The sequence below is a fragment of the Syngnathus floridae genome, chromosome 13 (assembly GCF_059516105.1).
Source record: "Syngnathus floridae isolate MCC-2025c chromosome 13, RoL_Sflo_1.0, whole genome shotgun sequence".
Classification (NCBI taxonomy): domain Eukaryota; kingdom Metazoa; phylum Chordata; class Actinopteri; order Syngnathiformes; family Syngnathidae; genus Syngnathus; species Syngnathus floridae.
The window spans coordinates 10,244,932-10,271,364 of record NC_142425.1 but is presented as its reverse complement, the minus strand read 5'-3'; the positions used below and the strand labels follow the sequence as shown (position 1 = coordinate 10,271,364).

General features: G+C 44.2%; 2 protein-coding genes across 10 annotated transcripts in view; both read right to left on the bottom strand.

Moving 5' to 3' along the window:
* tle2b (TLE family member 2, transcriptional corepressor b) overlaps positions 1 to 7,668 on the bottom strand; it is a 36,966-nt gene extending 29,298 nt beyond the window's left edge. For 2 of the 6 annotated variants that reach the window (XM_088393517.1, XM_088393522.1), the window contains exons 1-3: positions 3,069 to 3,230; positions 515 to 679; positions 252 to 419 (exon numbers count right to left, since the gene is read on the bottom strand). In XM_088393517.1, the coding sequence (XP_088249643.1) occupies positions 252 to 275 (24 nt within the window). In that variant the 5' untranslated portion in view covers positions 276 to 419; positions 515 to 679; positions 3,069 to 3,230. Of the gene's footprint in view, positions 1 to 251; positions 680 to 3,068; positions 3,236 to 7,321; positions 7,431 to 7,529 lie in introns of those variants that run through there. The other 4 variants (XM_088393521.1, XM_088393523.1, XM_088393520.1 and 1 more) reach the window with 4 other exon arrangements.
* Positions 7,669 to 7,708: 40 nt separating this feature from the next.
* On the bottom strand, positions 7,709 to 26,190 carry tle5 (TLE family member 5, transcriptional modulator). Of its 4 annotated transcripts, none has more exons than XM_088393524.1 (9): positions 25,836 to 26,190; positions 25,440 to 25,495; positions 18,484 to 18,572; positions 16,817 to 16,880; positions 14,518 to 14,562; positions 12,251 to 12,313; positions 11,792 to 11,866; positions 9,054 to 9,088; positions 7,709 to 8,021 (listed from the first exon to the last, which is right to left on the bottom strand). In XM_088393524.1, the coding sequence occupies exons 1-9, from the start codon at positions 26,158 to 26,160 to the stop codon at positions 7,733 to 7,735; spliced, it is 1,041 nt and encodes a 346-aa protein (XP_088249650.1). In that variant the 5' UTR covers positions 26,161 to 26,190; the 3' UTR covers positions 7,709 to 7,732. The 4 variants fall into 4 exon arrangements, with proteins under 4 accessions (XP_088249650.1, XP_088249653.1, XP_088249652.1 ...); XM_088393527.1 differs by having other exon boundaries at positions 7,847 to 8,041; positions 25,836 to 26,188; XM_088393526.1 differs by lacking the exons at positions 7,709 to 8,021; positions 9,054 to 9,088 and adding an exon at positions 9,431 to 11,480 and having other exon boundaries at positions 25,836 to 26,186.
* Positions 26,191 to 26,433: the final 243 nt, after the last annotated feature.

Below are 26,433 nucleotides of genomic sequence, written 5' to 3'. Positions count from 1 at the left end.
TTTTTTTTAATTATTATTATTACTACTCTCTGCATATTTAACCTTTATTTCACTTTGCATGACTGGCAGCCACATTAACGTCACCGAAGGCGCAGCAGGCTTTTTATACAAGTGACAATGGATACGTAGGAATTTAGCTGCTGGTTAAGTAAGCCTTTGAACGGACAAAGTACACACCGAGCACGTACACTTACTTCCAAGACTGTATGACGCAAAATTTGAATTTTTTTTTTTAAAGACAAAAAACTTACCGGATGCCTGCCCTGAGGGTACATGATCCCAGGAGAGGAGAGGCTTCCAGTCCGTTTGATGGCCAGGTTAGTCCCCTGGCCCTCCACTCCTCTGCCCTCCACTGGTTCACAAAGTCCACTTCTTTGTCGTCTTTTTGCAAAGTCAATCCAATGCGGTCGTATCCAACACTGTCATGAGAACACACAAGACTTAGTTTCCACGCTCTCCTCTTATCAAGTCGTCCTCCTGCTGCGATCACTCAAGATCCAAACGTGACAATTACATCCTCTCTCCTTCTCTTCTTTTTCGTGGTCGTCTCCCCCCCTCCTCTTGTTCCTCACGTCTCTCGGTGGCCCTTCTTCACCCGGCCGTCCACTGACAGAAACATAAACACACAGATGGATGGTCTCCCTCTTCTAGCTTGGGCTTCCTCCTCTGTGACACGCTGCTGCAGAATGGAAGAGGAGGGATGAGGAGGACAGAGAGTGAGTGAGCTTTGGTTTTTTTAAATATGATGGGAAGTAAAAAAAAAAAAAAAAAAAAAGAACGAGAGGAAAACAGGAAAGAAGAGCAGGTCAGTGGAGGATCCAGCAGGCTTTTCAGCAGCAAGCCCTAGACTGTAATATATTGTGCCTGTTGGCTTCAACACAAACAGGACAGGCTGCTAAAGCTGCTCTTAAGGTGGAACGGAGCAGATAGAAGGAGAGCGAGAGAGAGAGAGAGCGAGAGAGCGACATGGCTCGCTTCTCAGTTATGGTCTCACACACACACATAAAGAGAGAGAGCAATCAGTCATGCACAAAGACCGATAAGACATTGAGATTCCCAAACAAACGCGCCGACATTCATACAGTGATTCGTGACAGCTATCTGTGAGCGCACACACCGGCGCAATATTATTACTCACGCCGTTTTTCAAGGAGATAACACCACGCCGCCCCGGTTTTTACAATGTGTAGTGACATACATGAAATATTTACACTGCACTGAAAAATGACACTCTAGACAATTGGAATCTTCATTTTTATAGAAATTAATTGAATTTGTGTCAAACTGTTAGTTCTGGAACAAAAATTAGGGGGGAAAAAAAAAATGGATTCGACATTAATAGCGGCCCGATGGCCGGCGGCCATGACGCCGCTCTGATGGGCCGCTACCCAACTTTAGATGTTGGCCCCATCGGGCCAGTCTAAATTTATATGTCGGGACTGCCAAAAATAATCCACAAGTGTAATTTTTATTTCGGGATGAATGTCACACATGGTCACATGATCGAGAGTCAAAGTCTTGGAAGTTCATCTCCCGCTAGCTAGCTTCTACATTTAAAGGGAATGAGTCGGCTGTGTTTTCTCCCACAACGGCGCAAACTCCCTTTTTTAGCCGCATCTGTTTACGAAAATATTGACAAGAAAGAAAACAACGTGACAAAGCCTTGCGCCCACATGTTATTTTAAAAATCACAACCTCAAACATGAAGGCCATTAACACAACAGTCCACAAAAACATCCCACGCGAGGACACATCTGCCTTTCTGTTTCTGTCTCGGCCGTTACCTCCTTTGCACATGTTATTTACAGGCTAAGTTGCGTTATTTAAAGTCTTTCCATGTTGAGAGCACCGGCCTGGCCCAGACGTCTTTTGGAGTGCTTCATAATGACTTTATCCGGGGCAGCTCCGCCTTTGAACTTGATCAAACAGCCATTAATCCCGCACTGGTGAATTGGATGCAGCCCGTCTTGGCATGTGGGTGCAGGGTTTCCAGTAAGGCGTTTGATAACAAGCGGGTCAGCCAGAGGGTAGTCCACAAGTGTTAATTATGGCCACATACAAAACTATACAATGTGGGACAGAAACAAACTACTTCTGGGGAACGCCCTTCCATTAAAGTTAAACTTCTTGTCTCATAGCAAATCTTATATTCATCATGCTTTAACATTTTCAAGACTTCTGGAGGACATTTTCATACCAGCAAAGGTTTTGATTTGGTATTCATGAATTCAATGCCTTTCAAGACGGGAAGCCTTACTGAAGCACAAATAATAATTTGAGGAGAATTGTGACCTCAGTATTTCAAAATGCAACGTCTATTGCCCCCAGGAAAAAACTGATACGAGATTTGCCGCTGATATCATTGAGAATAAACCCATAATTTCACCTCAATCTGTTTTACTTTGTATAGAAATTGTATTGAGCTTGCAAACGGACTTCCCTACCAGATAACAGACAACGAACAAAATAACAGTTCCCATGGTTCTACACAACAATACGGTGGAATGTAATTCAAACACAATACAAAAACATCCACCCTTACACAAAAGAGATTTCTTTTACATTCAATTTTGTTATGTCATGACTATGTTTTTGCTGGGACGAATTAATGGCATTTCCATTCAGTTCAATGGGGAAAGATGATTTTTAGATAGAATTGTTTTACTTTAAGACCATAGAATTGTTTTACTTTAAGAGCATGACTTTAATGAGCACCGTTTTGGCCAGAGAGACGATTAAAAACAAAAAAATAGACTGCCATGAAAGCACTCGAAACAAATGGTGGGTGATTACGTACACTCGTGTGTTCGCAGTTGTCGCTCAAATATGACCCGAACATGATAGCAATGTTTATCTTAAACTTGAAAAACAACTTTTAGTTATTTGTAAGCACAATTATTTGGTTAGTAAAAAATAAACCGTATTTAATGTTTGAGCGTGGTCAAGTTCAATATTAAGCAGCGTGCTTTGTTTGAAGGTGTGGCTTATATCCCTCGGATATTCACGAATGTAAATAACTATATATTCACTTATATTCATGAGAAAAGATGACATTTAGAGTAAGTCACCTGTCGTGAAGAGCGCCGCGCTGCCTTCCATTTCCTGGTTCAGTAACAACAAGCTCGGAAAAGCGCGGGAAGATGCATTTACGTCTCAATTTCGGCTGCCGCCATCTCCTCGTTCCACCTTAAAAACCCAGCTGGCCGGGAGTTCCTCCTCGCTCGCCAATTGGACAAAGCTGAGCCAATAGTCTTCGCGAGAACCCCACGTTGGGTTCCGACGTCATAGTAGACGCTGGCCAATGGGAGCGAGGAGATGGCTGGGAGCGCAAGAGGAGGGGGGGGGCTGAGGAGTCTTGTGGGGATTGTGGGCATTGAAGTTCCAATTATTCTGCTCGTGCGCGCGCACGCACACATGCACAAACCACACGCACGCTCACGGTGGGCTGTCAGTCACGCTACGTAAACGCTCACTAAATTCCAGCGTTAATTTCAACCCCTAAAGAACACACATAAAGAGCCAGTAGGCAAACACACCTTGCCGGTTTGTTTTATATGGGCTAGATTGAAGATAACACGCCGAGAAAAGGGAGGAAGAAAAAAAACTCCATTCAAATCCGAGGCTTGAGTATTAATTCAATTATTATATAACAATGTATATCATTATTTATCATAATTTATTATGAGAATTTCTTGAAGGATGTTGCACCATTCATTTGTTTGCTACAAGCTCATTAAAAATCTTAATTGAATGAGTCAAAGTTTATTAACAAGATTTTCAAGGTAAAATTTACAGCATAATACTTTCTACACATGCTGTATATTTCACTGACATTAGGAATATACATGAATATTTATAGTTCATGACATCAGTAAGAAAATTAAAAAGGATTTTTGTGGTTTACCATAAACAGCACAATTATCAAACATCCATAGAATCCAACAAATTGCGATCAAAAAGTCATTTGTCAACAAATGGCTTTTTGATTGGTGATCAATAGAATTAGATTACAGCATTTAACTCCAACAATCAGTCGACCAATGCAAAATTGATCCAGTGGATGGAAGGATCGAAAGTCTGGAGAAACTCTCCAATATAAGCCTCCATACCTGCAGGGGTTGCTAGTTCGCATCTGAGGTTATAACTCGAACCCAAACACCATATGGTAATTTTTGTGGGGTCTGTTGGGTGCCATTTTGTGACAACTTGGGCTGTTATACACAAAGCACAAAAATAAGAAAACAGGTGTGTGTTTTTTTCTTCTGGTAAATAGGACAGGTTTGGCAGGAAAACAAGATGAATTCATAAACAGGTTTTCAGGGTCTGGCTCATAACGTTTGTTATTTAACCCACAATTGTCCACACTGGAATGTCCTGAATGAAGGCGGGAGAGGGGTGTTGCCTTTCCTTTCATGCCAGCAAGCAAATATGATCTTGCAACCTTGCAGCGCAAACATTTAACGATGTGTGTGTGTGTTTGCTTTGGGTGTTGTTTCCTTTGTGTGATGTTTTGACACTATATATGTGGGACATGTGCAGGGACCGCATGCCAGAATTAGCTGCATCCAACTTATTTCCTGCTCCCCAGCAGCAGGAAAGAACTGTGTCGCTCGTGTGTGTGTGTGTGTGTGTGTGTGTGTTTGACATTGACATATTTTCACATTGTTTTACTCCTATGATGTTCATGTGCTGATGTATTTACTGGATTTATTATTAATGCCATTGCTGCTTTGATACGAGGCATCATCTGGAATAAATAATGTTTGGCTGACATTCTATCCTAGTTTCCGTTCGCCTGTCAATGTCGTTTCGTATTGTATGCTAGTAGTTAGCTAGTTGAATTACGTTCGACAAAATGATATGGTTTGGATGAATAGACTAAGTTTTAATTCTCTTCTGTTGTATGCTCTTATGTGTTGCTTCACCGTTGGTGTTAGTTCCTTGAAATCATTACCGTAACAGCTATGCTAATAACCATTAGCATTAGGCTAATGGATTCTCATTAGATGAAATTCACTGAGTGATGAAGAAATAAAAGCTCTTGTTGTTTTCAAGTGCTTTTATAGGAGTCTAAATAATGCTATTAGCACCAAGGCTAGTGCTAACAAAACATCAAAAGGTAATGGAATGAGATTTTGTCTGATGTCCTCATGTGAGTCAAAAGAAGTGACAGTGACTCGTCGCGCTATTAATGAGCTTTAACAAGATCCGACAGTCGGGGAAATGAGGCGAGCCGGCACAATGGCGTCGACATCACTCACTGTCCTGCCCTGACACGCGAGGATGTAAAGAAAGATGAGTGGTGAGGCGGCGGCAAGTAGCTCACTCAAGTCATCATTTTAGCCCGAGATGACTAATAAACGCGGGTGGCACGCTAGCAACGGTTAGTTTCCTGTGATTGTCTAGCAAGTGTGTAATATTTAATTTAGCCAGCCATTTTGAAGCCTAATGCTGAAATGTATATTTGTATTCATGCATGTAGAGTATGCAAATGAGGGTGTGAGAACATATATATCAATGATATCCCGTTATGTGTCGTGTGTAGCGCCTACGTGTGAATTACGTGTATGAGTAATTGTACGTGTGAGGCAGGGCACCCGAGCTGGAGTACGCAAAGTAGTTCTGAGCCAACTTGGCACAAGGCAGTTGTGCGACTAATTAGAAGTGAGGCAGGGTGCAAAGAATGGACTCGCTGCTTGTGAGGGAGCTACACACACACATTTATGTAGGTTATCATAAGTTGACATGGAGGCCTGGATTTTGGTTTTAGCTTGCTTTGGAAGTTTCAGTCTAGGAATGACATTTATCAGGCTGCCTTTTTGTCAATTTGAAGACACCCAGAGAATGAATGCATTATGTAAGTGTAATATTGGAGCAGCAGGGCTTCTTACAAGCAGGTGCACAGAGAGAGGATGAGAAAGAGCAGGAAACAGAGCAGATGCGTGTGAGGAATCATACCCAGAACATGCATGGCACATGTGGTGTGTGTATGTGTGTGTTTTGGCCTTGGTGCAGATGGCGGATGTCAGCGTTGAAAAATTCATGATGCCATGTTTGGGAGACTCTTCAGGGGGATATTTTGATGTTAACTGCTGGCCTTAGTGAGGGCACACACACACACACACAAACACACACACCGCAATAGCTAGCAAAAACTGATGTAAGGAACTCTATGAACTGGATTCTCCCTCAGCATTCTCAAGACCTCAATGACCCTCGCATGCAGATCTTTAGAATGTGGTAAGAAGCCAGCACAGGCCTCACAAACCACTGAAGAGCACAAAGGGAGAACAAAGTGAATGAACTGATTGGACGGATGGAGGCGGGCGAGTCACTCAGTAGAGCGAGCGTGGAAAAGGGTGACTCGATGTCCGATGACATCCGAGGAACAGTTAGGCAGCGAGCGCCAGCCTAAGGGACGCACACACACATAGATGACAATGCTCGCTCAATGTCACTTTTGGATGAACGTGCTCATTGCTTGCTCGTCTATGCGCACGCATTTAAAACAGCTCGGTTTGAATCAAAATCAGATTCAGGTTGTAGTAACGTGCGCAAAAAATATATATTTTCCCTCTCACGTGCGCTAATAGTCTCCCATGAGTCATCGCATTCATCATTTGGAGCCTTGATGACTGACCGGCTTTCTGCACGTCGCAATTACGGGATGATAAACGAGGCTGGGTGCCGCGTCGCACTATTGAGACAGCGGGGAGCGCCTCAATTACACGGCAGACGGGCAAGTGAGCAAGAAAGGACGAGTGGAAACTCACCGATGAGCTGACCGCACGAAAACCACAAAATAACGCTCATGGGACGCCTGCGTGGATGGAGATGGGTCAGATGAATCGGAGCGTTCCATTAAAAAAACAAACAGTGCAACTACTGGATTACTTCAAATCAAAACGATTTGTCAGCACTGTATATACGCCTTGGCCACCGGGGGGCAGTATAAGAGGACTGCTCATTGAGAGGTCAACTCCCCTCAGCTCACCAGTACAATGCAAATATCTGTTGTTCTTGGCAGAGGATAAAGAATATATGACTGTAAGTAACTCTCTTTTTGGGATTAATAAAAGAAGGCTCCAATTAAAAAAAAAAAAAGAAAACAGGAAGAGGCCTGGCTACAGCTTCAGCTATTGTATGCAGTTAGCCGGAGGTGTTTTCACACTTGGGCTGTGGATGATAGATGAAGGTCGTACAATGTGTGTATGAATTAGTGATGAGGATCGTGATGAAACAAACAACATAGCCCAGAAGGTATACGGAACATCACAAAGGAGACGCACATCACTTTTAGATGCTCGCTCGGCGGACTGACCTTGGAGTGAACTTCTCAGCACCAATTCACCACCACCTGTGACGCTTCTTGTTTTAGCATTCCAGGTCCACTTGATTGTTTTGACAGACAGCAGAAGTTTGAAAGCGCACTTCAGATACCAATAGGACACACCCGGCACAAAGGTTAGCATGTCTGTCTTGCAGTTTGGAGGGTTCTTGGTTTTGGGGCTTCATTCTGGCGTACCCACCTTAGCCACCAATTTCTAAGCAGTAACAACAGCAGCAAGACTAATCATCCTTCCTGGAGGATAAAGAATATATGACCGTTATAGTGCCTGTCTACATGTGTTGCTACATCTGGCTATGCATCTGGCGATGGAGACAACCAGAAGGGATGCGAGGCAAAGAGGGATGGGAAGACACAGAGAGTTAAAGGAAGAGGGACAGATGGTTAGAAGGAGATAGAAACATGAGAATGGGAGGAGCAAGAGTGAGAAAAGGGAGAAGAGAAGGTCAGTTGCTGCTGCAGAGAAGCAGCTGCCACACGCACACACACACACATACATACATACACACACACACACAGTGCTATGGGGATATGTGCAGAAAGCACAGACTGGGAGATTAGAAAAGCAGGCCAAGAGGACGCTTTCCCATGATGCATTAGCAGGAGCATCCGCATTAGACGAGCTGTGTCAACACTGACTGCTGCTCCAGCTGAGGCCGACGCACACACCCGCCTGCAAGCACACACAAACACCTGCACACACAGTCTAATAAGGAGCTCATCATGGCATTTTCCTGGTGTGGACCAGATAAAAAGGCCATGCAGTGACAGTTTTGATGTCAAGGTTTGTGTCACACCAAGATATAAAATATAAACACACTGATTAAAGCTCATCCATGCATTTTTGTGTTATGAGAAAATGCAGCACCAAATGTCCACACAATGGCAAATACAGAAAAACAAGTTTGCAGAAACACAATCCAAAATGGCGAAAGGAGGTCACTAAAATTTAAAGACAAATGTCCACACATTAAAAGTGTAATGGGCTGTATCAGAAACAAAAACAAGAAAACAGACACACACGCATATAAGGGACAATGACAGATGGCCTCCAACGCATCAGCAGCAACGTTTTAGAGTTAAAAAAAAAAAACAGAGGGAAGCTTTGAGGTTACAAAGATGAATCATGTACGAGTGAAGGAGCGAGGGAGTGACATGTTGTCAGGAAAGAAAGACGGTATACAAGACATCATATCAAGATGGATGGATAATGAAGGGCTGGATGGAAGAATGGATAGAAGAATGGACGGATGGATGATTGACACCCTCCCACACCCCGGAGGAGGAGGGAAGTCACAGTGTGGTGATAGACTGCAAGACAGGGTGAGGATGGAAGGTTGAACGGAGATGGAGTGGGACTCGGTAATCAAGGAAAGCGTGAGGACGGAGGGATGGATGGAAGACGAGTGCGCTCTCAATGAGTCAATCATGATTAATCAATGCGCTTTTCTCTCGTGGCGCTTCTCATTGTGCACTAAATCATGTGCATTCATTTGTGCTTTTTTGGGGGTTTCAGAAATAATGGCAAGTTGATCGACAACAAACGGGTTGATCAGATGTGGTGACGCAGCAAGTGATTCATTCCTCAAGGTTATTTTAGGATGTTCAAGTCTTAAGTGTCAACAACTAGTTGAGTAAGTGTGACAGCAGAGAGGTGAGAAGAGAGTAGCCAAGGGGACAGCAAGTCAGTGAGAGTTCGTGTTACCTTTGGCGATACTTCACGTGAAACAAGAGCTCTCCCTAGTGGACGTACAGGGAACAACAAACATCACGGTGTCCAGTTATCTTTAAATGTCCTTTTCCAAGTAACTTATAATTTTGTTTGGAATAACAACACGGCATATTTGTTCAAAAATAATGAAAAGCTTCCCCCCCCAATCATTTCAAGCTAAAGTCTTTTTTTTAACAATGAAAAGTCAAATTTTTTAGACAAACAAAACTATAATAAATGTATTTTTATACATACACAGCATGGAAATTTTAAGATAAGTAATTTTAGACCTATATTTTTAGATAAGCCGCTTTTTTGAAGAAAAAGACATGAACTCAGTGAAGGTGAAAGAAAAGCGCGAGCAAGGCTAATTATGATTTGATTGACTTTATTTGTAAGGCACCAGAAGTCCTTCCTTACTGCACAACATTTCATATTATTTCACATAAATGTCTGCTGTACTTTTGATAAGTTTGCTCTTCCCCCCCTTGTGGTTGTTTAAATGTAGGTATGACGTAGGACACAAAACATTTCCACTTTCAGGTTTTACATTATACACAAAATAAGTATTAAAAAAATCAAAGGACCTTACAAAGCTTACAATGCTTGACGCTATGAGCTAAAAAGTTGCGAGATGAGAAGAGGGGAAAAAGGGGGGGCAAAGGTCACCCGCCTTAAACAGCAACAACCATCCAGATTATACTGTATGTACACATAAAGCTCTCTATGCATGCCCGAGTGTACGCTGAGGTCATCACCTCCAGTTATGTCAACTAATACATCAGGGTTTTTTCTATCAGGAGAGCCACAAGAAATGTATGAAAAATATGATGGTTATTCTTATTATTATTTAGGATAATGGGTTATGAGCTTTTTTTTGTTTTCATTTTTGTATGGCAGCTTGTGAAGCCACTAAAATAGACTACAATCCAACGAGTGCACTGATCACAAAAAGCTCCCTAGAAAAAAAAAAAGCTCAAATTTGCTTTCCCTGTGGATCATGCGTTAACATGTGTGGTATGGCGACAATAAGCCTAACATGAAAGAGAGACGGGAAACACGGATGATGCTAAGTGCTAATTTGTAGAAAAGATGTAATCGAATAAAGTTCTGGTTGTACGCTTTTGAGAGAAAGAAAATGGGTGACATGTTTTTGGGGGGGTTATTCTTGAGAGAAATAAGTCAAAAAATTATAAGTCACATTTTGAGAGACAAAAGTGTGAGAATCAAAAGATTTTGCAAGATGAATTGTCGGGAAAAAGCACTCTTAAGAAAACAAGAAAAAAAATCTGGATATCACAAAGCTAAAGTTTAAAAAAAAAAAACTAAAAAAACTTGCTGCTGTTTTGGTTAGCAACCAACTTCAAACAGGATCACTCTTAACTCTTTAAAGTCCATCTGGGTGGACAATATTATCTAAATTGAGACAATTATACAACCCAATTCCACTCCAGGGCTGTTTACGCAACTCTATAGGTGCTGCTGTTTTGGGTAGCAGTGGAGTTCCGATGTTCAGAAACATGCAAATGTAATAGAAAGAAAATTTAGGAGTTTGAAAGGCCAGATAAACAATTGCCGCGCTTACTATGATTGCTGCGTTCAAGAAAACTGGGAAAAGCTGACATTTCCCGAACGCAACTAAAACAATCAGATTATAGGAACGTTAGAAATTGGCTAAATTGGACATCAGCTTCTATCAGAACCCGTTCTACAGGAAAATTACAGCTGAACAATGAATCAAATTCAAATTGACATTTCAAAGCAGTGGAATGAAAAGGAAAATTTTAAATCAGCTGCAATTCGGAGGGGCGCTTCATTTCTGTTGCTTGGCGGGTCTGAAATGATTAATCAATTCAAAAAAGATTGATTAACCTATTATCATGCCTAATTCTATTATAATGCTCGATTCCCAGCGGTCTTGAATGCAGCGCCAGTGGTGATAAACGTGGGGAGGAGAAAAGAGGGGGGAGGAGGAGGAGAGAGGAAATAGGAATAAAGAGCAGGAAGCTTCATCATTAAAACATTCAATAAAAAAGAGACATGAAAATATGGAGAAAGTCGCAGTCTGGCGAGAAGCTCAGAGGCCAATTTTTTTTTCCCGCGGAGAAGAGCGGAAGTCAGGGTCTCGGCGGTGATACCTCAAGAGAGAGAGAAATAGATAGATAGATAGACCGGGAGGGGGGGGGGGGGCACCGCCTAGTCAGACTTGTCGCCGTCCTCCTCGCGGTGGCTGTCGGCGGCGTCCCGCGAGGCCTTCTCCTCCTTGGCCAGCTGAGCCTGAGAGGCCAGCAGGGAGGAGAGGGAAAAGAGGCCGGAGGAGGTGGTGACGGCGGGCAAGCTGGGCTGGCTCAGGCCCAGCGGCAGGGGGGTCATGGGCAGAGCCAGGCCCTGGAGCTGAGACAGCTGGTGGGCCTGGAGCTGCTGCTACACGGAACACAAGCGCACGCCACTTAGACTCCAGACGCCCACAAACGTCAAAGCCGCCCACGCCAAGGTGCTAATGGATCATGCGTGATAGTAAACAGGGCGGGACGATAAGGACCAGTAGCCTTGAGAGAAGCCCGTTTGGTCAATAGTGAGGAAAGATGTTTTTGAGCCAAGTGGCCACCGTACCCTCAAACCAGCAATAAACGCTTGGAATGAAAAGAATACAAATGATAATGACATGCCGCCTCCCAGCGATTATCAAGCGCCGGGCCAAGGCCACGGGGCGTGGCGGCGGATCAACGTACCCTGATGATGGAGTTCATCTCTGGGGGGGTGACCTGCTTGGCCCTCTCGATGGCTGCCAGGACCTGCTGCTGGTGCTGCGCATGGGCGGGGGGAGGACACAATGAAAGAACAGAGGGGAGGACGGGTTAGATCAATATCAATCTTACCAACACACACACACCCTGACACACACATACACAAGCTTGGTGTGACATCAGTGAATGGATGGTGTGAAGTAATGGTGATGATCAACCCCCTAGTGGTGAGATAGATAAGAATGGCTTATCTGAAGCCCACGGCTATTCATTATTACACGCACACACTCGTATGGTAGGTGGGGGCAGGAAATTGAGAATGCCGAGGGAAGGGGTCAACGTGGTGTCGAAGTAACAAGGCTGTGCTCTCACGCCTGGATGTTAAGGGTCTCGGCCTGGGGGTCGTGTGTGTGTGTGTGTGTGTGTGTGTGTGTGTGTGTATACCTCCTGAGACAGGTATGGGAGGACTTGTGCGCAGATTCCATTTAATCTCTTCACAATCTCAGCCTGTGGAGGAAAGGGTAAACAAAAATTAGGTCAATTCTTTTCCAAGACAAAAAATAATATTATGGCTGGGATAGGCGAGAGCACGTTCAGAAAAAGCAGTTCAGAGAACGTTGTTGTTGTTTTTTTTCATGGGATGTGCTAAAAAGCACGGGGAGGGAAAAAAGTGAAGATAACCCAACGTTTAACCTTTAAACCCTCGACACACGAAAACAGCCATTTTGTGATTCCGAGCACACGCTCATTGGTATGAGCAACAGCAGGTATGACCTTCTCAAACTCGCACACACAAAAGCGTTGCTATCGTCCTCACACACGGCTCCATTATCACATTTGGCTGCTAATCACCCAATCCGAGCGAGAGATATGCAAATGAGCGCTAATGGTGTTAAAACGTAATCGGGGCGAGATGAGGCGAGAGTAGCGGTTATTAGGCATGCAGAGCACGACTGCCTCCTCCAATCAGGCGCTCGGCTCGGCTCCCACACACACGTTCATACGAACGTCTTAAAAACGTCTTTGTGGGGACTCGCCGCAAGCTAACAAATATTCCATTTTTCCCGGCGCTTTTATCTCCGCTCCCTGTCATCTTCCCGAGCTTTGTTCCCCCGCCCCTCCCTTCCTCCACTCGTTCTTCTCTGGCAGACTTCTTCAAGTGTTGTTTCGGCGCCTCATCTCGCTGACAGCAGGAATATCGTACGCGTCGGGAAAGAAGAAAAGTGGACGTCAAAAGGCCGGACGGACGCGCCGTTTCAAGGATCATTAATTCGGCTCGGAGACTCCTTTGCTGCATTTTTTATGCCAATTTAAACGAGGCACGATTGTAAAAAAATGGAGGCATCTGTTCACGAGGGGGGATCAAAGAGGAACACGTGTTCGAGAATATTCGCGTTACCGTACTTGTTAGGACTGACGTATAGTGCAGCTTATAGAGATTGGCGTGGGCTATTATGCTAACGGGCTAGTCTGATAACACAGAGGCTCTTGTAAAATTTGCTGCGTTCATTTCAGGATTTTCTAGTCTGAGCCAAGATTCAAACCTTGAATCGTAGCACTGCGAGGCAGACTTAACCACCCACTTGTACACCATGTGACCCTGGGCCTGTATGTTTCCATTTTTATCGTTTCCTAAGATAAAAGTGGTTGTTTTGACAAACGAAGGGCCCCATTGCGTGCGGTTTTCATTTCACGGTACAAATCAGATTTCCTCGAAGAGCTTCAAGAAACGGAACAGAAAAGTAAAATCACTCCCAGCTCAACCTTCGACGAGCGGAAAGAGAAATGAGGACGAGAGAAAGCGTACGGCCGTGGAGGAGGCTCGGGAGTGAAGTCTTTCTTGAATGAAGGACGATGAAGAGGGATCGAGTGAAGGAGAAAATGTACGAGAGGAGGGAAATAGAGTCAGGGGTGGTGGGGGGAGTGGGGGGGGCACAATGGGCCTCGACATGAACGCTCCCCCATGCTCGTTTCCACACATCCCCTTCCATTTCAACTCTCTAATGGAACTACTGCCTCTTCGCGTCCACTCACACAAAGAAATCACACACACACTGACAAACCAATATCTACAGTATATTCACGCACACACTCACAACATAGCCTTCAAAAAAAAAAAAGGGAGAACAAAAGAAAGCACATGAGCAAGTGAGCACACATATGCAGCAGCTCACGTCTTCTCGGAAGGTCTCAAAGGAGATAGATGGCCCCGGTCTTGTAATTGTGATTTATGAGGCAATTATTGCTTCTTACGATGCATTTTTTAAAATACACGTAAAGTGTATGATATAAAAACTATATCAGATCTATTGATGTTCACATATGTCCATGAGTCAAAGCCAACATGGTTCTCCTCATATGCCTGCTAGTGTGTGCCATCAATCTTGTGTGTGTGTCCATAATCGCTCTTCTCCCTCCTGCAGCCGAAGCATAAATTACTGCCGAGCTTCATCCCAAGCAGCTGACATATGAGGAACCACAGGGAAGTCCTCAGACTTCCGTTCCCTGTTACAACTAAAGATTTTTCTTTGCATTCCACTTCTGTAAAGCTTGTACAATGGACGGGGAAAATATGCCTCAAAATGATTTAAAAAGCAGTGGCAAAAAATGAATACAAAATAACAAAACCCCAGTGGTAGCTAATCCCTCTATTTGCAAAAGCAACATGCTATGCTAGCCAACAATATAATGTAGCAGAAGCAATGACTCACCTGTTTGTGCATCTCAATGTTGAGCCCGTAGGACATCTCATAGTACTGGATGGAAATGAGAGGAGACAGACGGTATTGCATCAAACACATTTTGATATGCAGTCGTTGCTTGATGTACAAGTTGAATTCATTCCAGGACCATACTCTTTTTTTTTTTTTAACTCAAACTACTCTTATCTCAAGCCATTTATCATCATTGAACTGTGCTTTTTAGTAGGAAAAGAGAAACAAAAAAAAGAAGGTAAAAAATTATTTTCTTATTGCTTCAGTTCAATGGAAATTGTGCTGCTCCTTGAGGAGTACGTGCATTGGCCAACAGGGGCGGTATAATACATGCATTCATTCAGGGTACTTTTTTAATATGTTTTTGTGATTTTTGTGATATTTTGTGTGACTTTTCATATGGATTTTTTGAGACAGTTTGTAGTTTGAAAAACTCTTAAATTAGGTCACTCGTAAATTGAGGTACGACTTTAGTACATGTGAGGAGGTGACAATTATGTTATTTTTTTTATAAGTGCGTGATGCAAAAACTTTGATTTTAAGGCATTGACATGTAACCTAACATCCCAAAACGGCCTTCAGCGCTCTGATTGACGCAACCGACGTTCTGGTAACGATTTGTTAAATGAGCGGATACAAATGGCAAACAGGAAGTGGGCAGGAAAAGGAACGACAATAGACTGACAATAGAATGTTTTGTTTGTGTGTGTGCGTGTGTGTCTTATGTGTGCTGAGTGTTAATGAGAGGGCCACCCTCTAGGCGTAAACCCAGTTAATCACTCACTCAGTCTGCAGGAGGGACTGGCTCTGTGACTGGAAAACAAACACACACACACATGGAAAACACCAAACACACACACACACTCTGTTCAATCTGACACACATACACCATCTCTCACACGCACACACATTTTGTCTGTGCTTTGCAGTGTAGCAGCACACCAGCCCATGTGGAAGCTCCCTAAAGTAATTACAGCGCTTGGGAAATGGAGGTGCTGCCTACCGGGGGAGTGGGGGCAACCCGATATCGTATTAGAGAGGGTTTTGTGTGTGTGTGTGTGTGTGTGTGTGTGTGTGTGTGTGTGTGTGTGTGTGTGCAAGACCAGGCTTGCTCACAGAAGTGATAGAAAAGGAGGCTTCAACCATTATTTTGTACATTTCTGCTGAATACAACCACAAACCACGTTCTTTAACTAATTAGTGATCAGGAGTGACGCAGTATCTTTAACGCTAATTAAAAATAAGCTTTTGGCAAATTTGGCTTGGCAGTCAGTAAGCAACTTTTGTTTGACAACTACTCTAGACTTTTGTAAACAATACACCACAGAATAGTTCTGGGTGTCATAAAAATGATGGACCTGACTGGAAACGATCGCTGAGTTGTAGACATGACCCAAAAGTTGTTTTTATTATTTCTATTTCCTTTGAAATAAAAAAAATTGAGATAAACAGTTCAACAGAGACACTCTTGATTTGGGCAGACATGTGATATTAAAGCACCGCATTGGCTTTGGGCAAAATAAAAAAAGTGACCTTTTACTAAATAGCACGTGTTTACATAATTTTGCGTTTGACTGAATATGTGCGTGTACAGTTCAGTGTGTGCAGACAGACGGGAGGCCTCTAAATGTGTGTGTGTGTGTGTCTCATGGTGGCAGGAGCAGTGTGGCGGCGCAGATTAGATGAGATTAAAGCCAGTCAGCGGATCAATTAGAGGCAAAACATCACAGGGCTACATTGCCAGCAACAATGAGATTAGCCCCGAGGTGGAGCATGTGTGTGTGTGTGTGTATGAACATGTATGTGGGGAGACAAAAAGGGCGGAGGGGGGCGCACAAGAGGGAACAAAGGGCTGCGAGCATTTAAAGGATTATCGTGTGCTCCGTTTCAACGGCGGTCTTGTTTTTGGGGGGATTGGGCGATTAGCTCGTTGGATCAACTCGTTATTAGCGACGGGCAAAAAAAACATGCTCAAGATAGACAAACATTGCATCGATTTAGCCGTGTTGTTCAACTCACCCTGGACGAGAAATGTGTATTTACGTTAATTTGTACACTTTGACTTGGAGTCAAATGTTTGTGTGCGGCCATGTTTAATTGTGCTTTTTCATTTTGGCTGCATTTTTGTGTTGCAAAATATGCTTTTTTTTAGTTGTAGTTGTACTTTATTTTGGTTTTATGACATAATAGTCTGTTTATGATACTTGGGAATGTAAATTTTTTTAGTTATAAAAAACTTTGCCAATCATAAAGATGGCAAAATGGTCCGGAATTTATACAAAATGGCTTCACTCACCATGATGTAATGACGTTGCATCTCCGACTTCTCACTGGCCAGCTTGTCACATTCCAGCTTCAGGCTGCGGAGGAAACAAGTCGAGCGGAGTCAGCAGCGGTCACTTTATCCCTCGTCACCTTCGTTTTCATCAGCACCTCCTCCTTTGTCGGCCATCTTAACCATCATGACTGTCCTCATCCTGACCTTCCACATATTATAAGTGCAAACCAGCGTGGAAAAAAAAAAATGTCTGCTTTCCAAACCAGAAAGCAGGCAAGTCTAAAAATAGCACAGGCAGTAATCACGTCAGCGTTGATGACACGCGAGGCGACGGGACAAAAAGGAGGACACGTCAACAAGTCAGCCAGATGGTAAAATGAACACGACAGCGAGGAACGAGAAGGGGGGGCGAAATCACCTCGCGTGCGTTTGATTGAAGGAGCCGGTGCCGACACGCCGGTGTGACAAGGTGTGATACCGAGCGAGGGCGGATAAGGCGGAGATGTTGTAAAGATATGCATGGCAGCTAGATCTAAAACCTGCTCCAAGCTTTGCGTACATTGATGCTGTCTGCAACAATGAAAGCCGCCTGACAGTTCACGTGCGGTTAAAGCTGTCACGTATAGGATGGTGGATGGAGGAGGAGTCAGAAAAGTTCCAGGATTGAGCTAGATTTGCATTCCATACGTCATTGTCTTGTTCCCGCTGAGAAGCATCTCATCGACTTCCTGCTTCCCATGTGTACATTTGTCGGCTTTGTGTTGTCATGACAACCCCCCCCCCCCCCAAGTCTACCTGGGATTGGCGCTCATCAGCCGGCGGGCATGCACCGCTGCTCTCCAAAGACACTTTGATGGAGTTTTATTGCCGATTCTTCCGTCTCTAAATCGCTTGCGCTGTCATCTTTATTTTGATTGATGTATTCCCTGATCTATTTATGCATGGGACTGAGGGAAAGGGGGAATTAGGAGGAGGAGGAGGAAGACGGCAACAGATACAAAGGCTGCAACTATACCCAGGGGAACGCCTGTTGTACATTTTGCCTTTTAAAAGCTTCCACATCACTACAAGGCTTCCTCTGTGACTGCCCCATTTTAACCCCAAGTCAACAGGCAACAAAAAAAAAAAGCAGCTTTCTTTCAACTGTGCTTTCTGATTGAGGTTAAATGCTGCTGCTCACAATTGAAGGAATCAGAAAAAAAAGATGCATGATGTCAACTGCTACTTTGCAAAGCTGTTCAAATACAACAAAAGGAAAAAAGGATCGTCTTGGCACTGAAAATACGCCGGGCTTTCATCTGTCTTTGTCACGCTAGACACAAAAATAAACAAGAAGAAACCAGGAAGGAATGCAACCCGCACAAAGATGGTTCATCTTTCAGAACTGCCATCAAACACATCGGTTAGCGTTCTAAACAGCCGCTGTGGGGGTGAAGACTTCTTACGATAGAACGGCGAAATTAGGAAGGGAAACGGTAACATGACTTCAAGGGGAGCTGAATGCAATTATAATAGAAAATCTATTTAGGGTTAAAAGCACCAATGGCTAAAGCCAAACTAGCAGGGTTCTTACTTTCTGGACCTGGTCTTGACACCTCAACCAATGTCTTGGCCACAACATTACAGCTCTGTGACAAATTAAATCAAGGCCACATCATTTGTCGCTTGTTTTTATGTCGTCTCACCTGTGGTATTGTGCTTGGAGGAACTGGAACTCATCCTTGATCCTGTCACAGGAGTCGGATGTTGTGAATTTCAGCTGCTGCGATGAAGCCTGCCAAGGGAGGAAGAATGGTGTGAAAAGGCAGGAGGAAGTGGCGGGCCGAGAGGAGAGGAAAAAAAAAAATCATTAAGAACACCAGCGCGAGATAGAGGGCTTTTTCAATGAAAGGTTTCGGGCCAGTGATCAGCAGGAGACGGCATAGCGAGCCAATGTGGATCACATCCAATTACACATTTAAGCACAGAATGGAATGGAATGATAAATGGATGAAAAACTACCCAAAACATAAGGAAAGGGACTTTATAAATATTAAAAGTTGAACCAAAAACAGCTGTTTGTTGTCATTTCCGGATGAAGTCTCAAACTAAACAAAGAATTTAAAAAAAACCAACATTTGGAACCGATTAATAGCACTTCCATTCATTTCAATGGGGACATGCGACTTGAGATAACGTTTTGTGCTATAACAATGCAAAATGAGTCACACGTTTGAACGGTCACGCCTCACTCACACATCGCCTCATTCATGACAACCACAATGCACAATACAAGTAAACAAGGCAAAGAGAATCGCTGCCAAATCCGCTACACCAAGTGCGCTCCCACCCTTAATCACATAAAGGGCAGCGGTATTAACTATAAATGTTCCCCGAGCGCCACTTTGGATACCAACGTGCACCGGCTAGCCTTCACGTCAGTGTCCAAAGCAGTTTGTCACAGCCTCATATAGCAAGCGAGAACAATCACTCTTTCACCAGGCTTGACTGATGCGGTTTGTCGTCATTGTAAATCTGTCCGCATTTTCACCGCAGCGGCGACCCGCTCGCGTAAAGCCAACTAGGGGCAAAATCTCATTATTCCTCGCTAGCGTGCGTAATGGCTCACGTGGGAGAAGGTGACATTTTCTCACTAAAAATGGCACAGCGCTATTAGGAATGACTTGTCCTCTGCTGGCTGAGAAAAGCAGGCCTCGCTGCATTCGCGAGAGCGTGGCCGCAAAACACGAGACGTTGAATAAACGAGCCCAGCATGCCGCACGAGGCGAACGATTAAATTCCGTGAATGACTTTTCCACAAACGGTAGAGACGCAAATAGTAGTGCTCAGCTGGCGATGGCATTAAACAGTTCATTATCTGATCTTATATTAAATTTGAAACACTCGTACACAGCCACTGTAAGGTCAGATATTAAGCTGCCAAAAGAGAAGCTGGAGCGAAATAAAGAAACAACAAAAATATATATATATATCACGCTGTTGCTTAGAGACTGTAAAAGCAAATAAGCTATTTTATTATCTCGCTGGACCGTGCTGGCGAGGAACAAACTCATCAAACGGCACCGCGGCTATTTGGTGCTGTGCCACGTTGAGCATGTGTCAACACAAGGCACTTAGCTGCAGGCGGCCTCGCACATCACGCTGTGATAACTGCTGCGTGTGTGTGTGTGTGTGTGTGTGTATGTGTGTGTTTGTGTATTTGCATACAGGTTGGCCCTGGAGCCCAAGGATGGAGTTGCTGCCCTAGATCTTGTTTCCTCTCGGTGTAGCACAGTGTGTGCAACCATTTTAAACACCACGTTGTTTTGTGTGTGTGTGTGTGTGTGTGTGTGTGTGTGTGTGTGTGTGTGTGTGTGTGTGTGTGTGTGTGTTTTGGAGTCAACAGCCCCCCGGGTAGACCTTCCTGTTGCACGCAAATGTTGGGAGGTACACTAGATTGAGTAAACAGAGTTTGGAGGGAATCAGGATTGGCATGGAGATAGTTCAGGATGTATTTGCGGACATCACCTTGCAGTTATGACGGGAAAAAAAACAAAAAACAGCTGTCTATGTGCTCAACAACAGATGGACGGCCATGATGTGAATGAAATACCGACGTGATACGGCGACGTGTGCCATCTGCTGTGCCCGAAAAGGTGGCTGCATCCAAATTGGGTTTGTGCGAGAAAGAGCGTTGTTGAGCAACATGGATGCCAACATCCACCATACAAAGTGATGAGCTTGTATGAGGCACAAATATTCCCTGCCATGACTCATACAGCCCACTCTTCTTTGCATGCACAATTTGCATAGCGCGCGTGGACACACACAGACACACACACACACACATGCAAGCAGGCAGCACTTTAAATGTAGGACAACCTCTAATTCGATTCTGCCCCGCTCCTTTGAGACGTAATTAAAGCATTAAAAAGCTTTGTGCGCCGGCGAGGCAATTGAGACAGTCTTCGGCGAATAAATGGGATTCGTCGTTTCAGGAAATGACTGCCCCGCCTTCCTACCCATCCCACCTGAACCTCCACACACACACGGCCTCTTTACCCTGCCTCATCCGTGTGAAATCTACTGCGAGACCTTGTTTTTACACCACCGAGCAGTCAACAAAGAGAATGGAAAGAGATTAGCGCACGCACACACATAAGGAGAGTACCAGCAGGATACATTGGGAAACATCCTCCTCAATATAAATCCCGCCTAAGGGTAGCGGGATCGTATTTCCTGGAGCACTATGCCTGGCTGTTTACATCTCACTTGGTGTGTGTGTTTTCGGGGCCTGACTAATGACTGGATGTTATCTCACTCCCACTCTTTAAAGATCCACGCAAAGTGACTAATAGTTGGCCGTGTGGTGTTTACGAGATTCGAGGCTGTTTTGCGGAGCGCCATAGCAACGATTCAGTCAAGGACGACTTGACTGCGTTCGACAAAATACTGCAGCGTGGAGGTAGACGATGATATTTGTGGAAATTTACCGGTTGTATTCCAACGAAATAAACGACAATGATGTGAATCCACACCTTTGGAAATTTAATTTTAATTTAATTTCTTCACACTTTGGGCTCGCTGCCCATTGGTACGCAGTTAGAAAACTAAGTGCAGTGTGAAAAGGTCTTTATGTCTTTGGTTCTCCGTCTGAAGTTGACAAAGTGGCGTCTCAAAAACGCACTAAATCGGGCACTCGGACCTCCAGCGTAAATCCATCGAAAGCATAGTTCCAGTGATGTAGAAGTAGCAATATTGTAGCTTTGTTCAAGAACCTGGGTCAACGCAGCTGCTTTGAGTATGTGTGTATTTATGTGTGTGTGTGTGTGTTTAGGCTGAGGTAAAGGATTGTGTCTTTAGCCGCTCTGGACAGGGGCTTTGGAGCGCAGAGAGAGCCTAATCCTGTTTGGGCCAGGAATTTGATTTTGATTATTATCTCTCACGGACCGAGCCAAGGCTTAGCCCAATCCCCCCCCACCCCCCCGCCTACCATCACCCTCCTCCCCTCACACCTCCCCTTGCAGCCTGACAGAGTTGACCTCGTTAAGATGCTTTAAAGAGGATTATTCTACTTTTATCACTTGGAGTGAGGTGCCCTTGCAAACACAGACTTGGCAAGGCTCGGCTCCCAGCTCGCCGCAACTATCTTGACCCCGCATGCAAGGCCAGCCAAGCATGCGGTAAAAACACACACAAACATGACACTCGTGGCATGCTGCCCTGGAGACACGGATGCACAAAAAATGCGCACACGCACACACACACTGAAGTGACAATGTGGCTGTGGGGAGGCATTTAATAGCACAACCTACAAACACACACACGAAGAAAGAGTGCAGAGATTGCAAAACCAAGGGAAATGGGCAATTTGTCAAAAGAGAGGCGAGAGGGGCGAGGGGGGGGTGGGCACGACCAGGCCGACGGTTTGAAGAGTATGTCTGAGATTAAAGCCAGACATGTGGGGTGTTGGAGTGGGGGGGTGGGGGCGCTAGGGGTTAAGATTACACCCCGTATACTTGGGCAGATGATTGATGTCTGCTTGTAAAAAGCAAGGTTATTACTCGCAACAACCCACAGGGTAGGGGAAAGCAAAAGATTAATTCGCAAAGTTTCTAGCAGAGTGGTGATAGGCAGATAGGCAGATTCTTGTGCACGAATAACTTTGGATAATGAGCCACATGCTGCTTCACCAAAGACATCGTTCACATGACGCAGCTTAGATTTCATTCCGGATCACACGAAGAGAGGAAGTACACAAAGTGGTGTTATCGTCGGGGATAACGGGGATGAAGCAACACTGTTCCACTCGGGGACGAACAAACAGAGCAACTAATTCTCTTGTCTGCCGCGATGCTGTATGGCCTTGTGTTCTTGAGGTCTAAGAGGGGCTCCGGCGGGGTTGAGGCCAGCTGGGCCAATCAAGCAACCCCTGTAGAGAGCTTTTTGTTCCTGCCCAGAGCACCGTTCTGCACCGGTGAAGGGTTAGCGCGACGCACCGTTGCCGCCAATCTAGCTTGCCGCGCTCCCCGCAGGCAACAAGCTGCTGAATACTGATGCAGCAAATACACACTCAACAAGCGCGGCGCAAATGATAAGTCTTTGAAATTCAGGACCATTTATATTCCGGGAATACATAGGCTGTCAATTTCTTAGGAATTTGTTCAATCTTCCTCCACATCAACATGCAGATGGATGCAGTGAACACTTTCACATTGTTAGACGACAGCAAGAATTTCTGCTTTTATGTAGGTGGTGCAACGATTAATCGAGAACTAATCGGTTTATTTTCCTTTGACTATTATTAAAAAATCACACTTTCTGCTACACCTCCTGCGCCACAACTTAGACCTGCTCCAAGCTAGTCTAAGGTTTAACCTACTTTCATCACTAAATTGTCAGATGAGCGCCGGGTGTGTTAAGAAAACATCATTGGTCCGCCAGAACACTCAGCCTGTCTACGAAACTCGCGCTCCGAGTGTTTCTGAATCCATTCATGGGTATGTTTTAGCTCTAATTGAGTCCGCCCCTCCCATTCAAGCCATCCTTGACAAAAATCAACATCACCTGTGACCCGTGTCGTCAACTTGGCGAGTCAAAAGCAAGCCCCCCCCCCCCCACCCCCCTAGTGGGTGGGGAGGTGCACGTTTGTCATGCTAATCAGCTGGCCTAACCTTAATGACCCAGACATCTGCTGGTCCGTGTGTGTCAATCCCCCCCCCAACATACAAAAAGAAGATAAGACCCTTGAGGCTGCTAAGAATGTGTGCCTGCGTGTGTGTGCGTCCTTGCAAGAATTAGAGTCTATTTCTATTCACTGCAAATAAACACAACTCGGTTTTTGCACGCACACACTGCACACAAATGTGATGGGGAGGATTTGAGGAAGAGTGGTGGGGGTTATTTAATGGGCGAGACAGGGGACCCCCGGGATTGAGACTCCCTTCAACGCACACACACAGCCAGAGGTTTTAGAGGAAAGGCTGGGGGCTGCTCTGTTAATTCAAGTAGGATTCATAATGCCCCTGACCCTCCCACCACTACACCAGACCTGTGTGTGTGTGCACACGTGCATGTGTGAGCATGAATCTTTTTACGCACGTGTGGCACAAGATTGGTCTTTGTGTGCACGTTTTTGCCCTGAGTCAAGACAAATGCTCAGACAACAAAGTCGTCACACCTCCGCACGGGTCAGGGAGTACAAAATAGGGATTTTAGCCGAGCTAGTATCGATAATATACCAACTGGGACCAAAGGGCTGGCGGCGAAGAAAAGGGCAGTGCGGGGTTCGAGTGTCTATCCCCAAATACAACAAAAGCACGAGTGAAATAGGGTTGAACGTTTATTTATTTTTTTCATTTGACTTGCATGCCACAAGCAGCTTTGTTGAATCTGCATTAGGATTAATCAAGTCGAAAAAAAAAAGACAACAATATGCCAAATGCTATCAAGTGGGTCAGGCATCAAAAGAGGCTTTTTCCATCGCCGCCACTATTAATCCAATGAACTGTGCCCGTAACCTGCGACTAGAGCGGATTACTAAACTAATTCATTGAAGAAAAAAAAAAAAGAGGATTGGCATTTTGTGACTTCTTCCATGATGACACATCACCTTTTTTGATACATAAAAAAAGTCACAAAAAGCAAAATGGTAGCTAATGGCCAGACAAAAAAAAAGACAAAGAAAAAGCAAATGGACATTTCTTCCCCCGCAAATGTCAGAGTAGATGCCAGAGATTTATAAAAAGGGAATAACATGATGCCCGTGAGAAAGGCTGACTTATCTTGACACGCTTATCTATACGAATGTCACAGATGTAGCTCATCTACAAGCCGTGTGACAGCAAAGGTGGCAGCACGCCGTGGCGCTAACGGGGAAAGCTAACAGGTGCTTTGAGGGCCAAAAGCAAATTTGAATTGACAAGAAAATGTGCTTCATTCCTGGCTCTCATTTATAATCATGTGACTCAAATAGTCAAATGGGTGACTTTAAGATTGACCTTTTGACATTACTTATTATTTTCATGGAGGGTTGACACAGTTTGGATTAGACTGGTGGATGTTTTGCCTTTTATGCAAAGTTGGTGATGGGTTCCAATGTCACAATTTGCTGATCGGTCATTGATCGGCCCCTCAAAATAAATCCGGGGATGTTCTCTGCTGCCATTGTTAATAATCCAAGATTTACAGTCGTTTTTTTTGTGCAATTTTCCCCCAATATTTTTAATTTGAGTCTGCAATGGACATAGCACGTATAATTTTGGAATGTCTACATGAGCACATGATGGGATTTGAATCCAAGATGTGCTGAGCAGGAACACACCATGCCACCTGCTTTCAAACAATTGATCCCAATGTCAAATTTTCATTTTCAACTCCAACAATATAGCACAGGCCCACTTATGCTTGGCCAATGGTTGAGCGCATGCTGTGGACTGAGTCTTTGTTACCATGGCAACGCAAAATTTCGGGCTCCAATTACTATAAAATACATTTGAATAAAATAACATACAGATGCATTTTAACACACACACACACACACAACAGCTCTTTTGGGGGAATATATTTGGTAGAACATTTGATTATATAAGAACAATATTGAGCATTGCTGACAAAGCCAAATAGCAAGTTCACCACAAATGTAAAAAAGAAAATGACTTACTGAGTGTCTTGATTGTGGAAACATCATGTCAGTCCCTTGTTGTTGTCTTTTCGCCCCTAAATCCAAAAAAGCTCTGTGTTGATATTGTTCCTTTGTGCCTCCCCCCCAAAAAAATACTTCCAAGCGGAGCTGTCCAGCGTCAAGCTCACAGCTACCTAGCGAAACCCCCCCGCCCCCCCACTCACCCTAACTCAAATAAAAATCTAAATAATGACTTTGGTTTGGACTTGACGCCGTGGTTGGAGCTAACCAGCGAGCATCTAAGCTAAGCTAGCTGTAATTCTTCCTCCTCCAAAAGCTGTCACTCAAAAATGATACCTCGCTCGGTAGGACATTTGGAATGACGCTTTTACACTCACTCAGCGTCAGCTTTAATAATAATAATAATAATAATACCCAAAAAGCAGCTATCTTGGAAAACGAACCAGGTCAAACAAGTTTGCTGGATGAAAAACGTGTGTGGGGGGGGAATGCCAAAATGTCTGCTGGTTAGTTCAATCTCGTTTTTAACGTCCCAACTCGCGAGAGGAAAACAAGCCACAAAACACAGCAGCACTGGATGGGTCACTAGAAAAATAAAAATAAAACGCTGCCAACTTTCAGGAAAAAAAGCTTTTAAAAAAGTCGCATTGTCTTTCCTTGCTGTGGATGCGAAGTCAAGTCTTGAGCGTCTGTCTTCTCCAAACCACGACGAGCTTCGCTGTGCCTGCACGCCCCTCATAGAACTACACTGGCTAGTTCAGCCGGGAGAAGCACAGACCTACAAGCATAGACCTATAAGACAACGCTATAGCAGCAAGATGCTTTTGCGCATGTCTGAGAAAATGGCGCCACTCTGTGGACATATAAGGGAATTGATCGAAAAAAAAGTCCGTTTATAATTTTTAATTAGTTGTGCTGATTCGATATGGTAATTCTTAATTACAAAATACTATCAGCAACTATAAGATACAATTTACATCATTAGTTTATGAATTATCATTAACTAAATTAA

Coding starts and splice junctions, on each gene's coding strand:
- tle5 (XM_088393524.1), bottom strand. CDS start 26,160: ATGAGGGGCGTGCAGGCACAGCGAAGCTCGTCGTGGTTTGGAGAAGAC. Junction 14,563..16,816: donor TGCAACGTCATTACATCATG/GTGAGTGAAGCC, acceptor ATTTCCATCCAG/TACTATGAGATGTCCTACGG. Junction 8,022..9,053: donor CACGTGAAGTATCGCCAAAG/GTAACACGAACT, acceptor GTGTGCTTGCAG/GCGGGTGTGTGCGTCGGCCT.